Raw genomic sequence first — 17,121 nt, forward strand, 5'->3', positions numbered from 1 at the left:
TTATCATACATAAAATTCATGGAAGAATTCAATTGTTTTCTTTCATTATTCCCTTGTCATGGGCAAATGTCTCTGTCAGAGAAGATTTATGGGGTGCAGTAGGAAACCTAAATAAAATAGAGAGTGTTTCAGGAGCCTCTTTTAATTCTCTTCTCATGCTCTTCTAACTTATCACAGCTAATTTGAAGATCTAAAATTGAACCGAGCCTGAATTTATTCTCCGGCTCCTCTAAACATAACCATTTTAATGTCTTTTTATGCCAAATTTATTTTACTAAGTGACTTATTGATTTTTATTTTTAGATTATTGTTTGCTTAATCTGCACTAGCGGCTATTGATTTTTGACAAATTTAAGAAAGTAAAAATATGCTGAGAATTATCAATGCACTGATTCTTTATGTAAGAATCTATCACTTGTAGATAAGATTTTTTCCATCCCTACTTTCTCCACACCTAGTTAGGTGAAGTGGGGTTAGAATTCCCTGGAAAAGATGGGAAGAATGACCTTACACACAACTTTAGTCCAGGAACTGGTTGCTAAAAAGGAGCCCCAAAGGCACTATTCTTTACGTATATTTAGGTCTCTCTGTAGTTGTACCCACGTATGGATTCTTACTTACGAGCTCAGCTCCTTAAAAAGATTCTGAGCTTCAGAAAAAGTCAGTGTCTGGATCCAAAGTCTTGGTCAGTGCAATAGCCCAGCTCTCTATTAGATTTAACTGTGCAAGAAAAAAGCATTTGGTCAAAAATAATTTCAGGAATGCAGAAGGCTTTGTTCGCCCTATTTTGGTGATGGTCCTGCTCTTCAGTATCATTTTAAAGTGAGTGATTAACTGTCAGGATCTCCTAACTGATTGTGAATTTCTAATAAGGGACAAAACAGTGCTGTTTGTCAAAAAGCTCTCTCAGAAAAAGGAAGGACCTAAAGGACATTAAGAAAGGCTAGTTGGTAGTGAAAATGGCCCTACAAATAATGGATGAAACAGATACTGTAAGCAAGTCCAGCTATTGCACTGACCATGACTTTGGATCCAGACGCTGACTTTTTCTGAAGCTCAATCTTTTTAAGGAGCTGAACTCATAAGTAAGGATCCATATCATGTTGTTTAATCTTAAGAGTTCCCAGGTAGATTATTTTGTGTACTTTCACTTCTGGCCAATTGGCTGAGATTCGCCTTAACATCAAAGCATTCTGCTCCAGAGTGCAGAAATGAACCAGTTTCTGAGAGGAGAAAAATACTGAGGTATAATCCAGTGCCAGTTGTTAAATACTGTGCTCTTCACATGGTAGCTAGACCAGACCAATTCAGAAGAGTTTGTGTTACAATCTTATGCAGCTTAATGAAGGTACTACTTGGCAGTTACCTACATTTATTCTGATACTGCTTGAAGAAAGAACTGTAACTCGGTACAGTAAAAGCTCTGTTAACCAGCATTCTACTAACTGGAATACTCTATTATTAACCAGAATTTCCAATATCCCCCAATATAAATCCTCTCTTTAGCAACAAGAATCTTTGCTGAGTTTATGCAGCATGGAGGAAAAAAAAGCAGGGCACACACGCCCCCTTTCCCCCCCTCCCCTCCCCCAGCAGGAACATCTGCAGGGGAGGGGAAAGGGAGCTGCATGGTGCAGGGTGAGCTGCCTCTGCAGGCTGGAGCCTGGGGCAGCACTGGGCTCTTCCCAGCAGGGGTGGCCGCACTGCGCTCCTGTCTTCCTTGATAGGTATAACTCTCAGATAACCAGAATTTTTAGATAACCGGCACCCCTCTTACTCAACTTATGCCAGATAACAAAGCTTTGACTGTGGTTGATTTCCTCCCTATAATTATGGTTATTATGGTCCCTATAATTCTGAGTGGGAAATGAAGAAGGGTGAATATTCAGGTATACTAGGGTTTTGAGTTATAAGAGAACTGAGTTATAATAAAATTGATTGTAAAGAAAAAATGCTAGGCAAAACAACCAGGTAGTGCATTTTTTTTTCTTTAGGTAAAGTAGGTGTGTGCTAGAGGCTAGAGACTTTGTTGGGTTATTGGTTATTCCATTGTCTTGTAACAACTCTTAAGGTTGCTAGTAGATGTTAATTTAGTTACATGATTGGGATCCAACTAATTTTATCACCGATCCCAATGATCACGTGTCCTGCCATGTATTTTTGTCAGATCCCATCACATGCTGAGACTATTTAAAGCCATACTGTGAAGCCCATATGTGGCTGCAGAGCAAGCTTTTTTTTTTTTTTTTTTTAAGAATTCTAGGGTATTTTAAAACGCATGCTCTGCAGCTTTGCATGCAGGGTAGCACTAAAAACAAGCATGCTGGCCCCTTGGATCTCTGTAGACGGCAGCCCAGGACTTCTAAAAACCGAGCTCTGCAGCCATGAGGCTTAACATGCTGCACATTCAAATGAAAGTACAGTATAAACCAGCCACAAAAATGATTTATGTTATAACTAATTTGCAATTTTATGGTGCCATAAACTGGTTGAAGCTGTGGCAAGTTACAGTTTATTGCATACTTAATGTGTTAATCGCATGATAATTGTAGTGTCTGCCAGGGGCCTAAGTGACTTGGACTATGGCTTTTGAAAGTGCTTTTTCTTAAATACCTCAAACTTAAATTTATGCACATGTGACTTACATTTCTTTATTCCAGAAATAATAAAAAATATCAGTTTTCGTCATATCAATTGGAGTCATTGAAGCATGATGCTTTTGAAAATTTAGCTGTATATTTAAAAGTCTAAATTTTAGACCCAAATTTTAAGTATCTTAGCCTTTAACCTCTCCCCTTCCCTGTCATTCCACGTATTTTAACAATATAAATATACTGAGGATTAATGTTAATTTTCTTTTCTGTTTTTTTCTGCTGCATACTTGACCTTGTGATCAAACTTCAGTCCTTTTGAACAGAAAAGGACAAAAATTGTTAAAAGCTGTTAGGAAGAGTAGATGTTTGATCTTCTACATTTGTTTTGTCTAACTTGTTGGAAACGATATGGGTCTTAATGCTTAGTTAAAGTTGGCCTCAGGTGGAAAAATGCACAATTATTCTTAATCATTCATGAGAACTTAAAGAATACTTCACTTTTTCAGTATGTGACACTGCCTGAACTGCCTGCTGTTGTGGTCTTCAAAGATGGAAGTTATTTTGTATATGATGGTAAGTACAAGTGTTCATCCTTTACCTACCGGTGACAATTCAAGGTCTTTATAGGGAAGTTGAGGCCTGTGTGAGAGAGAAACCTCAAAAGATTGCCAGTATATAATGGATAAATTCTCTTTTTGCAGAGTTTGAGAAGGAATATGAATAAACTAAACTTCAGTTAAATGCATCAGTTAATTTTTTTTATTCTTTATTTTCTACTGGACCAAAATAATTCTGTAAACAGAGTAAAAAGAACATTCATTCAGAGAAGCATAAGCTTTCATGAGGTACTTTGTCAGATGCTACAAATGGACTTGCCGCTTTGCAATATAGACAGCAGAACAGAGGGTCTCTGTAAGTAGTTCATGGTATATATGAAACTGGTTGGCAAGCAAGTGAATGAACCTCAAGTGTTTTAAAATCAGTGTTACTAGTTCCAATGAGGATGTGGTCTGTTGATGAAGGATTCTGAGGGATTCTATTGCCCATGTCTTGAGGTTGGTATCATAGCTGGTTAGTAGGGTCTGAGTCGGGCTCTAATTTGAGTAGCTATGGTGCTGGGTTTATATTTTAAGTGTAGGAATCCCTGCTTCTGATACTTAAGGTGTGAATTCTGGTTGGTGGAATCAGAGCACACACAGTTGTAACACAGATTGGCAGTAGATGATGGAACTAGCGATGTGCTTAGAATGAAAGCTGGTAGCATGGAGGTAACTAGCAGTTGGCTTGTTTCCTGGAAGCAGACTTTGAGCTCTGTCATAAATAAATATATTGGCATATGATCGAGGAGTGGTCATGTGTGTTCCCATGGCACTGCTGTTCATCTGTAGGTATAGGGAGTCTCTAAATCTCAAATAGTTATGTTGGAGATGTGCAATTTATCTCTCTTTATTTAAAAAAAAAAAAAAAAAAAGTAAAATGTCACATCTGTAAAGGTGATTTTGGTTAACTTTTTAATAACTCATACTCATATTTTAGAAACTTTCAAGTTATTTAACAGAATTAGATGTCCTACATTTTCATTCCACTTTTTTCATGGCACTTTGCAAAATATCATTCTCGTTTTTGATCATTTCACAACCAAGTTGTTGGTTTAAAAAAAAAAAAAAGTTTCAGTCTTAGTTTCAGTGGCGTAAGTGTGTAGCATGTCTGTGTATTTGTAGGAAAACATTCTTGGTTAAGTTGGCATATAGCTGTATAGTTCCCTTCATCTTTCTGTTAATAAAGAACATATAAGATACCACTTTTCTGTCCATGACTACAGTTTCCCTTTGTTGGACGCCACAAGGAAGGCTGAAGTGAATTGTCTTTAAGGTTTCTATTAATTTTTGGTCTTCACTCTTGACCTGGATTTCCATTATTTGATGCGATGGTTTGTATGTAGTAGTTACGATGATTTTTTCTCCGTATTTCAGTTGAAAAATTAGCCTTAAAAACAAACAAAAAATAGGCTATGATTGGGCATCCCTATCAAGAAATTCCACCAGGACTTTAACACTTCTACCCTTCCGTTAAACTGACTCGGTAATATTCCACCAAGCAAATTGTATTTCTTAGACACTGCTATGAAAGTTCACAATACCCATATCACCACCACATGGTACAGGAAATCAACCAACTGCTATAGTTAATTCCATGACACCAGCTTGCATCCAAGGCACACCATTAGTTTATATTTAAAAATATAAAAGCATATATATGGGTACATATGCACACAATTTGACATTTTTCGTACTGGTGCTGAAGTTTTGTCAAAACTAAACTAAGATACATTCTATATGAACTAAAAACATTGAATTTGCCACTTGAAATAAAATCTTAAAATTTCAATTTTACAGTTTGTCACTTAATCTCAAAACTATCACACTTTCTACTACACTTTAATCATAAGTAAAAAAAGAAAAAAAGTCTAATATTGAAATACTGATAGAGAACAAATTCAAAGATGCACTTACCCCAGCATTAGTAGTTGACTGAATGGAGGCATGAGTCTAATGCATAAAAGGGCTCTGTGGAAGCGTTTCTTATGCTTAGATGCAAAATGAAGCAGTTTACTCAGGTAAACTGTTTTATAGTATGCTCTTGGGATTTCCCCAGCAAGATGTTCTGTAAATGGAAATCGAAACTGAAACCTTTCAAGTATAGTAACTGTTGCTTGCTGCCAGAAATAGAAATCAAATGTAACACTTTAGGAGGATGATGCATCTTTCTGTTAGTGTAGAGAGAGTGCCAGAAAACAATGCATAATTGTGTGGCTGCAAATACTACTTAGGCAATGCACATCTTTAACCAATTATAGTATCTTTACTTTCATGTGGTAAACTTGCTTTTAGATGGAATATTATTCATAGGATAACTGGATTACTTTAGAAGCAGTATTCTTGGGGGTGGTTATATTCAATGGCTATTGTCAAAGTACCTAAAAATGAGAAATGCTAGGGAATGTGTGTTCCCTTCACTATTAAATCAGAGGTGTCAAACATGGCCCACAGGCCAGATCCAGCCTGTGGACCCATGTGATCCAGTCTGTGGATTGCTGAACAGGGTCCTTGCACTGCTTGCATGTGAGGGCTAGACCTGGCTCTATGCATGCAGCAAGCAGCTTTGGGGTCGGTCTGTGATGCTGCATGCAGTCCATGCCTGGATCTCCTGTGCTGTGTTCAGCATCAGAGCCTAGACTGCACCACATGCAGCACAAGCCCCAAGGCCAACATGTGGTGCCCGTGGGGATCAACTTGGTCATGCATGCTGCACGTGGCACAGGGCTGGTATGGGGTACTTGCTGCATGCAGTGCCCTGCTGACCAGCATTCAGGGGTATCTCCATGTCTGTTGGGTGCTGTGTGGACCATGTGTCCTGTACTGTTCCCCATGTATTGCATGCAGCTGGTCCAGCCCCACATGCCATAGGCAGCACATGTTGTCCCTGTGGTTTGCTGTTCATGTGGTCCCTGGGACTGATGTGGGGCATACAGGCGGGACAGGCCACATGCTCTGTATACGGCACGAGATCCAGGGTACAGGCTGGTGCCCTGGACTGACCCCTTTGGTGGGGGAAATGATGCACCCAATGACTATGCTAATTAAGCCAAATGTGTTTATTAGCATCTCTACATAACAGATTAAATTTATAATAGGTGGGCTCCAATCAATAAAACCTTTCCCTTTTATGAAAGGTGTGCTTTGGGGTTAAGCTGAAGCTGGACCAGGTAACTCCTGGCTTGGTGAATGAATGCTGACCAAAACTTGCCATCCAGCAGGCTTACTGTGAGGGTATTTCATACTGATGGACAAAGACAAGATAAAGTCAACACCAAAAGTTACCAGAAGTGAACAGCAACCACAGTCAGCTGTAGGCAGTGTAGTGGTTATGGAAACTTAAACAATTAAAGGACCAGAGGAACATTACTAAATTTCCAACCACAAGTAACATTTCTGAGCAAGCTACTCCTTCAGAGAGGCCCAGTGGCAGGGCATGGTGGTGGTTGCCTAGCAACCCTAGCGTGTTGCAATGCCCACTTACTTGCTAAGTGACTGATAATACAACTGCCACCCAAATGCTGAAGTTTTAATGTCACATGCACGTACATCAGACAGATATAGTTGCTCAATACCACTCTGGCCAAGTGCATTTTCGCACTTACTTCTACACTAACATTTTGGGGATCAACTAGCTCCTTCTGTTGGATTAAGGAGTAGGTTCCCTTACACAACAGTAAGACTTCAGTGAAGTGGTGAAATCTCTTGATTTCTCTGGGGTCTGCTAGGTCCACAACCTTGAGGCTGGGTCAAGGCCCTAACCAGTCCCTGGTGGTCTACTTCCACATGAGAGATGATTGCCTTTTTAAAGGCGATCATTACCTCATGTACTAAAACCAGTCAGGATCCATTCGTTCCTGTCAGTCGCACATTTTCTGCTCATTGCCCAGTCAACTTTAGAGTCTCCTCAAGAGGTATTTGATACATGTTCACACGAAACGCTTATTCTATGGAGCATGCTCACTAGACTTTCATGCCACTGGGTCTGGTCCACATTCTGCAGGCAGCATGCTGTGCGCCCAGTGCCAGCCTGCAGGATAATAAAATAAGATAGAAAAACAAGACATCCCTGAAAAAGAGGCCCTTTCAACTCAACTAGACTGAAGTATAGTTTATTCTAAAAACAATTTCATAGGTTGCAGATATCTGTAAATAAAAACTCTTGCTTCTTATACCATTTAATTAAAATTAAGGCTCTACTGCATTATTTACTCTTGTGGGATTGGCAACATATAGCCCATTGGATCTGGCCAAGAATAGGGGGGCTTCAGCAGTGGGAGGCTTTGCTGAGACAAGAGGGTAGGGAGAAGTTGCTGAATCCTAGTGCCAGCCTGTCTCAGACATCAGCTGGGTCATTCTGACGTACCATCAGAAAACATTGCTGGCCTCTGGTCTAGAATCACAAGAAAAGAAACAGCTCTTGCCAGCTGTCAATGATCTGGCTCATTAACTTACTCACTGAGGGAGATAAGGAGCAACCCCTCCCCACCCTGCTTGGTTGGGGGCCTATAAGCCAGTTTCCCACTCCCTGTGCAAGTGCCCTAGCCACTAAGCCAGGGGTAAGTAACCCCTGGCATGAGTGCCAGAGTGTGGCGCACAAAGGCATTTTGCTTGGTGCGTGAGCCTGTGGGTGGACAGCAGGGAAGGGGCTATATTGCCTCAACAAGGAGCAGACTTATCGCAGCTCCTCCACTGTCTGCCCTTGGTACACCAATATCTTGCAAGTTGAAGTTGCAGATGTTTTTGGCACTTCCCCAGAAATGTTGCCAACCCCTGCATTAGGCTATTGGACTAACCTGTGAGGGTTCTTTCTGTAATTCCCTTTTCTCCTGATTGTGGTTTTTCCATGGCTATAATTTATTGAGTATGTTCTTGAGTGATTTGGATCCTTGCAGGTACCTGTGCAACTAGAATACAATTTCAGCACAGAAATTAAGAGCAATATGTAGCTAAGTGCATAAAGTGCCAAAAATTGCAGTTCCAGGGCTGTTCTAGGCATGTAAAGGCAAAATGTGATTTATCCCATAAATGTCAGCGAAGATAGTTAAGTGCTGACAGTCAAAAAGCCCGAGGCTGAATGTATTCAAGTCTTTGCAGGTTAGTTTAAGCTTCAGAGATTAAGCTGAGAAGCAAGTGAACAGACATTCACTTTTGATTCAGGAAATGCGGCTCAGGCCAGAAGCCGGGGGAGGGGGTGCACTAGAGCATGCCTCCCAGCCTACCAGTTGCTGCCAAAGGTGGCCAGGACCCAGCCTGGAGCTAGTATGCTGGAGGGTGGGAGTTTAAATCTCCTTCCTGGCTCACATGGGACCCCAGCCTGGGTCTGCCTGGGTGGGGAGCAGTGCCTGCTAGGCTTATGCCCCCCACCCCCACCATTCCATGACCTGACAGGGTAGGGATGGCAGCCCCTTCCAGACTGAGGAGATGGTGGGTGGAGAAAAAGGTAGTGGCATTGAATTTATAACTTGAACAAGAATAGTCCTTTCTCTGAAGTGAGCGTGTATTGAACACAGCACTTTGCAATCTCAAGCACATGACTGAACAACAAAAAGCCTTTGCCTAAGCTAAGATGCATCCCAGTAAAACACAGTGAGAATGCACACAACTTCGTCTAACTTAAGATGGAATTTAATAAACGAAAAAGACAAGAGAAAGTATTGCATAAGTCTTAATATAATCCTGAGGGCAGAGCATCTCCTTACAGCCAGGTATTCAGGAAGTCCTTGGGGAATCAGCAGGTGGTCTTAGGTGCTGGAGTGGAGATCCCATAGGCCTCTTATCAACTTGGGTTTCTACAAGTGCACGTGCACCCCCTTCATGCCTTTGGGTGCCCTGACATTACGCTTGTCACTTTATAGCACCTTTGGCAGGACTCTCATGCATTCTGTGTCTTTTGTCTCTGCTTAGGTATTCCAGTCTCCCACCTTGTACAGGTTCTGCTTTATAATGTAAATGCAGTTCTCTACTTTCTTTGGTCACACTAGCATAAACTGTCTGCGACCCTCTCCTGTTCCCTTAGCTCCATCTCCAGCACACACGTGTGATGATTGCCAGGTCTTTGCCAACACCTCCTCCTTCTCAGTCTGGTCCTACAGGGCTTGACCCTGTGCTCACAAGAGGCAGGGAACCAGTTCCCCAGCCTCTTCCCCTCCCCCATGACCTGGGGGAGCTGAGGAGAATTATACCTCTTTTTCCCTCCCCTTATCAACTGCTTGTCTGCTTCTGTCTGTGCCAGAGGTGGGGGGGGGATGAAGTCTGCTGATAGTCCCTCTCAGGCTGTTTCTCTCTTGCTCCCACCCCCTTCTACTCCAGCATGTAGCAGGGAGTAGCCTGGCAGGGGCTGCCCCCTTCTCCTCCAGCAGACCTAGCTACGGTCCCCAGTCAGGTTTCCCACCCCCTTGTCAGCTGGCCCTCGCTGCTCTGGCTAGAGAGCAGAGGGGCAGGGCCAACCCTGCTCTGCTCCAGCGGACAGCACGGCCCAGCCCAGGGCTGCAGAGCATCCTGGGATGCTGGGGGACTGTGATTTAACTTGAACCAGGAAGGGGTCTGGGACAGAAGTTTCATAAACCAGTTTGACCTAAATCAGTTAAGTCTGATGCTACATTCAATCAGGTTTATCTTAAACCAGTTTCAGCTATTTTGAAACTGGTTTATACGTATTGAGCTTATGTTTTGTTACAGGCTTAAACCAGTTTCTGATCACGTAAACTGGTTTATGTCTAACTTCTGTCCCTAGCCAATGAGAACAATGTGAATCCTGTCTCTTCTGCAACTTGATTACAATGTAAGTGGATGTGACAAACAAATGGTGGGGAAGAAACATTTAGAAGATACTAAAGTGAGTTAGCCAGAGTCATGCAACAAGTCTGACTCAGCTGGGACTAAAGCAGAGGCCTTCAACACCCAGTTGAGTATCGTAGCCTATAAACTGCCTACTCCCCCAAAGTTTAAAATTGATATTGACTTGGAGATGGTAGCGATATTTGATTTCCTAGGTTATCACTTCTTGAGGTTTAGAAAATGGATAACAACATAATGGCTAATCTTTACCTGTTGTTCTTAAACTGGCATCAGGGTTCATAACTTTTTTTTTTTAAAGTCTCTCTTGAAAATGATAGCAGCTCATTCTCAGAAGCAGCTAGGTACTTAGGGCATTTATACACATGCATTTTTGAGCTGTGATGCGCTAGAGATCCAGCGCATTGGAGCAGATTCAGTTAATCAAGTCTTCTCCACATGCGAGCTGACACGCATTGTGGTGCATTACACGCAGTTGTATAAGTGGCAAAATATGTGTCAACACTGAGAATGGCAGCAGCGTGCTTTATACAAATGCCTATTAGTCCCTTGGCCATGAACTTCCTCAGGTTTGCTGTGATCAAATTATGATTAAGCTATTGAATATTTTGTTAAACTTTTCAAGATGTGTTTTAAATTGAAAGAAAAGGAAGGTTTTGTTTCATCTTTTAAAGGGATTCTTGGATGTTGTGGATGAGCAAGGAATGCTTAGTTACCTCAAAAATGAACTGTTTTTAATATATCAAGATATCTGCTCATTTAAGCACATGACAAATATTTGAACAAGTATACTCAAAAGCAATAAATTCTTAGCAGTAGAAGTTGGACTTTCCAATTAGAGCTTTGCACTTGGAGCGCATTACTGCTGGGACACCAATCTGCTAGTTGGAGCAAAAAGAATTTTTTGTAGGCAGGATTAGAAGCCAAAAAAAAAGTTTGGGAATTTCCAGGAGCAGACTTTATTTATTGATCAGGTAAATAAGCTCTGAAAGCTTATTGCTCTTGAATTAAGACCAAAATAAATAAAGGGGGATCAAAGCTAGAACATCAGTAACATAGTGATGGAATGGCAAGCATGATGTGAGTCAAAGGGTGGGAGCACCAGCAATTTGCTGCAGGGTGCCTCGCCCTCCTGTTTTCCTCTTCATATGTCCCCTCTACCCCATTACCTTTCATGCTTCATTTGTAGTTTTTTGAAGAAAATGCTACCAGGCATGCTAATTCTGACTATTTTAGGAATGGATTGATTTGCCACACTCATTTTTATTTGGATTTTTAAGCAACATCTCTGGAATTAACAGGTAAGATATAAATTTAGACATGGCCTGTCTGCTCCTAACACCATTTTTTCACATTTAGCAGTTTTCTTACTGTTTTGTTGTTGTTAATATTCAGCATTTTTCTTCACTGTCTACACTTTTTTGTAGAGTATGAAGATGGTGATCTGTCATCTTGGATAAACAGAGAGAGATTTCAAGGGTATCTTAATGTAGATGGATTTACTTTGTATGAACTTGGAGATACAGGTAAGAAGCTCTCATCTTTGAACTACTTACAATATTTAGTTGAATTCTAACATTAGCCACAATTTAAAACTGCTAAAAAGACATTTAAATCTCCAAAATAATTTCTGAGTTTAGGCTCATTACTGTCTAGTGTCTTCTGCCTATTTGTTGAAAAAACCTGTGTGGGTCTCAGTACTCTTATTGTAAAACTACCTATCTTTTTTTACTTCTGAAATAAATTTTGGATCTGTTGCTCTTTATCGTAAGCAAACTTCCCACATTTGGACTGAAATTGATAGAAATGGATGGGAATATCAATATTTACTTCAGTAGGATGGGAATATCAGTATTTACTTCAGTAGGTTTTGGATGAAGCCTCTACTTACAGCTCCAGAAGACAGAGTCCCTTACAATGAACTGGTCTGGAAAGTGAGCAGCTTCTCTGGATTGGAAATTACTGTTACAATTTATTCCTTGAGTTTTGTGAAAATGTATGTTTTTATGACAGGATTTAGTGAGCCTTGATCTGAGTTTTGATGGATGCAAATATTGTTGTTAAATTTTTGAGAGGCATGAGATTTACTGGGTATACACTTGACACTTTCAAATCAGAATGGATAGGGATTAGCATGTCAGAAAAAATTGGCAAGCAAAGTTTGTTGCAGATATTTAATCTTTTCTGTATCTGCGTGATACAAAAGTAAGTTTATGAGATGGAATGTGTTTTGTTTGGCTCTAAAGAGGTAGATTTGCAACAGCAAGTAGTCTGTGGATGCCCAGTGTAAGAAGCCTGGAAGAGACTTATTTCCCCTGCCACTCTCCCTCCCCCAAGAAGCTTTCTTGATGAGTCTCTCCCCTACCTCCCTGCAAAGAAAACTTCAGTATTTTTGCATTTTATACACTCAGTCAATAGTGACCTTAAAAAGTCGGCCTCTTTATACACTACAACAAAGACCTATTCCACCTTCATGAACATGTAAAAAATAAGTTTTCATGATTTCTAAATTGGTGGAGTTGTGGTTCTGATATGTAGAAGTTCCAATGCAGCTATAGGAAAATGTCTGTATGTCATCAGTATAAGCAGTCTTTTTATTATAACAGTGTTTATTTTCTTAATTTTGTGTGGACTTGAGACAAAATATTGTAATTTACCAATACATTTAAAAACCCATACCAGAAGTCATGTCCAGTGCCTTTATTCATTCAGTATATGGCCTTTTAATGAGACTTGTTTCTCTGGAAACATTGAAAACAGTTGAGAGAAGTATGAATGTTTTAATCTGTCTTTATTACATAACACTTTAGAGCCTTGAAGGGACTAAAGTAAATGCCTCTGGGTGGAAGTATTGAAGGGAATCAGGGCAAAGCCTCTCTCATTTTAGTTCTTCATCCAACTATATAGAAAATTGTCTGTAAGTGCATATTAGGGGCATAGCAGAGTTGTATTTTCTACTTCCAGACCCTTGTATTCCTGCAATATTTGCTGAAAATACTGACCTCATCAGCCTTTGGTATCTTATGATTCCTCCCAGCCTACTGAGTGCAACCACATTTGGTAGGGAGGTAATAGAGCCACAGGTTCAGGAAGGTGTAAAGCAGCACATCTTGACATTTGTTGGCCAAGTTTCCCAGTTACGGTGTGGGAAAAAAATCTACCTTTCCTAACAAAGGGAAGAACAAATCAGCAAGCAACTTGGGGGACTTCTGGTAGTTTACCTAGTACAGTGGGTAATATACACCATCCCAAGGTGCCACAAATCAGCTATGAGCTAAAAACCAAGACCATTATGTTCCAATATTTGGTCTCAGTTACGTTCTGCATGATTGTTCAATAAATCTGTGCACAGGGTCACTTGAAAATGAAGCCCTTCTGACAATGGACTGCAAACTAAGAAGCTATTTTTTTCTGACCTGGTGGCACAGCCAAGAATTCAAATAAAAATCTTACATTTCTTCATGTAAGTTTTAAAGATAATACTCTCAAGTTTTAATTAAAAAAATCAAACCAAAACAGTGGTAAATAAATTATGACAGTAATCATTTGAATGATTAAAATAGATGGTAAATTGTGATACCATGTATACTAACTTTTTGTGGTGGTGTGAGGAGAGAAAGAGAGAGACAGTGGAAGAAACTTAAGCCATAACTTCCCCACTTTTTCACATAGCCACACTAATTTATTCCCTGTTTTAATTTGTTGCCAATAGAATAAAAGAAAAAATGTCCCTTCTGTCAGCATAGTTTCTTTTGGCAAGCTGAACAATTTTTTTTTTCTTGGTGCCCCCAAATTTGGGCTTGTTCTCGAGGGGGGGAAAAAACCAGCTCTGTGATCTAAGAGTTGGAAGATGTACATCAAAACACAGTATTGTTTGATCTTCTCTTGCCCTACACAATGATGATGAATGTAAACATTATTCCTTTTTTTTAGGAAAACTTGTGGCTATTGCAGTTATTGACGATAAAAACTCCTCAGTTGAACATACAAGGTACAGTATTACTGAGAGCCATTGTGTGCTGGAGAGAGGGGGAGAAACTGTGCACTTAATGTAAAAAATAAAGCTGGATTTAATTCTACACTTCTTTATTGGAAGGAACATCTATATTCTTATTGAAGCTTTTTTAATTGTTCAGAAAAAAGTGAGAGGTTAATGAAAGACCAGTGATCTGTGTGTGTTTTTCTGAGATTGTTAGATTAAGAAGTCCTTATCCCTCTGACCTTTATTCAGTGGGTGGTCCCCTATCCCTTACATTACTCATTATGTAGGCTTTAATGGGAAGTGCTATAAAAGACTAAACTAGAATAAAAAGGAGAGGTTGGGGAGTAAAGGACAATAGTACATTGCTGCAGAAATGTTATCATGTAAAATACTTCCAACTGCATTATGAGTGTTTTTTTCACTTTGTTTGCTGGGAATCTTGGGCTAAGTGTTTTTTGTTTGTTTGTTTGTTTTTAATTATGATTCCAGTTATAAAAGTATGTACACAGGTGGTTTAAAAGGGTTAATTTATACACCTGGGGTATGGACAAATATAACTATTTTAATTTTTCTAAGACTGTTGCAAATTGAGAACTAGTTCAGTTATCCCTGGTAAGAGGTGTCTGTCTTTGTCTATCACATGTTGACTTAAAACTTTTCGCAGCTCACTTCTAGCTAGGTAAGAATTTTGTAAGTATAATTGAGGGCACAAAGTCCTGTACACAGTCCTGACATTTTTATTGAAATAGGTGAATTAATAAAATTATTATTGCTTTATTTATTTATTTTCAGTATCGTGTGTTGGGACTTCCTTTTGGCTTACCATGTACTTACTAGTTATTGGCCAATTAAAAATAGTTTGCAAGATTTGTTGTTAGGGGTTGCCTCAACAGTGTTCAGTTTGTGATGAAGGTGCATGTTGCTGTAGTGACAAAGGGAAGTTCACTGTTTTGTTGCTGACTAGATAGCATTTGTATTTATACAACAGGTTAAATGTTGTTTGAACTTTGGAAATCCCGAGCTGACTGCCAGTGGTTGTTTTTTGTGGGCTCTTTTTTAAATATTATTTTGTTTTCCTTAACAGGCTAAAGTCCATTATTCAAGAAGTTGCTAAAGAATATAGAGACCATTTTCATAGGTAGGAATATGTGAAATTATTCATAGATTCATAGAAGTAGGGTCGGGAGGGACCTTGTAGATCATCAAATCTGACCCTCTGCCCTGGGCAAGAGAGAGAACTGGGCTCAAATGACCCCAGCTAGGTAGACATCAAGCCTCCTCTTAAAGACCCCCAAGGTAGGAGCTATCACCACTTCCCTTGGAAGTTGGTTCCAGATCCTAGCTGCCCTGGCTGTGAAGTAGTGCCTTCGGATGTCTAATCTAAACCTACTCTAACAAGTTGTGGCCATTATTCCTTGTTACCCCGGGGGACACTAGGGGGAACAAGGTCTCTCCCAAACCCTGCTGGTCCCCCCCCCCAATGAGTCTATAGATGGCCACCAGGTCCCCTCTCAGCCTTCTCTTGCAAAGGCTGAACAGGTTAAGGTCCCGTAGCCTCTCTTCATGGGGTCTGCCCTGCTTTTCCCAGATCATGCGGGTGGCCTTCCTCTGGACCCTCTCAATGCTGTCCACATCCCTACTGAAGTACAGCACCCAGAACTGGACACAGTACTCCAGCTGCGGCCTGACGAGTGCAGCATAGAGGGGGAGGATCACCTCCTTGGCCCTGCTTGAGATGCAAAGCTTTAATTCTTTTTGCTGCGTGTCCTTAACTCCTTAATGCAGGATTTCTCAATCCATGAAGAGTACTGACTTAAATTTGACTTATTACAAAAGTAAAAATAAAAATGTATTTATGGGAATAGTGATTAGTGATTGAACCTATATAATTCATTTGTTGGTATATTTCAAGAGGTTAATTGAGAAATCTTAACCTTAAAGTGTCGGGGGGAGCAAGATCATCTGAGCTTTAGATTGTAATAAAACTTCAGTACTTCATGATTCCCTTGACTTGCTTTTTGTCACCACCTGGCTGGGAAACATTAAGTTAATGGTGGTTAACCACTCTGTCCTTATCTCAAGAGTTCAAATTATACAACATTGAAAATTATTGCAACTGATAATGATTATGACCTTTTTAACTTAATGAATCTTTGCCAAAAATTGGGTGACATCCTGTTGTCAATAAGCTGAAATTGTTATTAATTGCTGCTACTGTTACTACTTCCCTGAAGTTTCATATCCAAAACTACTACTGGGTACCAGCTAGTCAGTTTTACCCTAGTATGCAAAATGTATGTGTTCACTTGTATTTAGTTTCCCCTGCCCTTCTACTGGTAAACTAGAAATACTTTAAGCCAAGTTAATAATGTAAAAAAGTGCATCGGACAAAAAGAGGCCCAAAAGCTAAATGCTCTATTTTGTAAGTTTGTAATTTAACTTCTCTTTCAGTAGGCTATGCTATTAGTTTCATAGTTAGTAGGGTCGGAAGGGACCTGAGCAGATCATCAAGTCCGACCCCCTGCCATGGCAGGAAAGAGTACTGGGGTCAAACAGCCCCAGCAAGTTGTTTGTCTAGCCTTGTCTGGAAGTTGGTTCCAGATGCTAGCCGCCCTGACCAGTGAAGTAGCACCTCCTGATGTCTAATTTGAATTTTACCCTTTGCCAGCTTGTGACTGTTATTTCTAGTCACTCCTGGTAGTGCTCGGGGGAACAGGGACTCCCCCAATGCCTGCTGGTCCCCTCTGACTAGTTTGTAACAGGCCACTAGATTTCCCCCCTCAGCCTTCTCTTGTGGAGGCTGAATAGGTTCGCATCCCGTAGCCTCTCCTCATAGGGCCTGCCCTGCTGCCCCCTGATCATGCAAGTCGCCCTCTGGACCCTCTGCATGTTGTCCACATCCCTCTTGAAGTGCAGTGCCCAGAACTGGACGCAGTACTCCAACTGTGACCTGACCAGTGCCTCATAGAGGGGGAGTTATCACCTCCTTGGACCTGCTTGAGATGCATCTGTGGATGCATGACAAGGTGCGGTTGGCCTTCCTGACTGCATCCCCCACACTGCCGACCCATATTCATCTTGGCATCAATGATGACTCCAAGATCCTTTTCTGCCTCTGCGCTGACGAGAAGGGAGTTCCCCAGCCTGTAGG

The 17,121-nt window shown here is 40.6% G+C and overlaps 1 protein-coding gene across 1 annotated transcript in view; it reads left to right on the forward strand.

Annotated features, from left to right (window-relative positions):
- Positions 1 to 17,121, forward strand: part of TMX3 (thioredoxin related transmembrane protein 3) — a 68,627-nt gene that overhangs the window by 43,411 nt on the left and 8,095 nt on the right. Inside the window, exons 9-12 of the mRNA XM_019524683.1 lie at positions 3,101 to 3,167; positions 11,416 to 11,514; positions 13,922 to 13,979; positions 15,055 to 15,108. Of these exons, the coding sequence (XP_019380228.1) occupies positions 3,101 to 3,167; positions 11,416 to 11,514; positions 13,922 to 13,979; positions 15,055 to 15,108 (278 nt within the window). The remainder of the gene's footprint in view (positions 1 to 3,100; positions 3,168 to 11,415; positions 11,515 to 13,921; positions 13,980 to 15,054; positions 15,109 to 17,121) is intronic.

This window comes from Gavialis gangeticus, unplaced genomic scaffold (assembly GCF_001723915.1).
Source record: "Gavialis gangeticus isolate Ggan-Ray unplaced genomic scaffold, GavGan_comp1, whole genome shotgun sequence".
NCBI classification, from domain to species: Eukaryota; Metazoa; Chordata; order Crocodylia; family Gavialidae; genus Gavialis; species Gavialis gangeticus.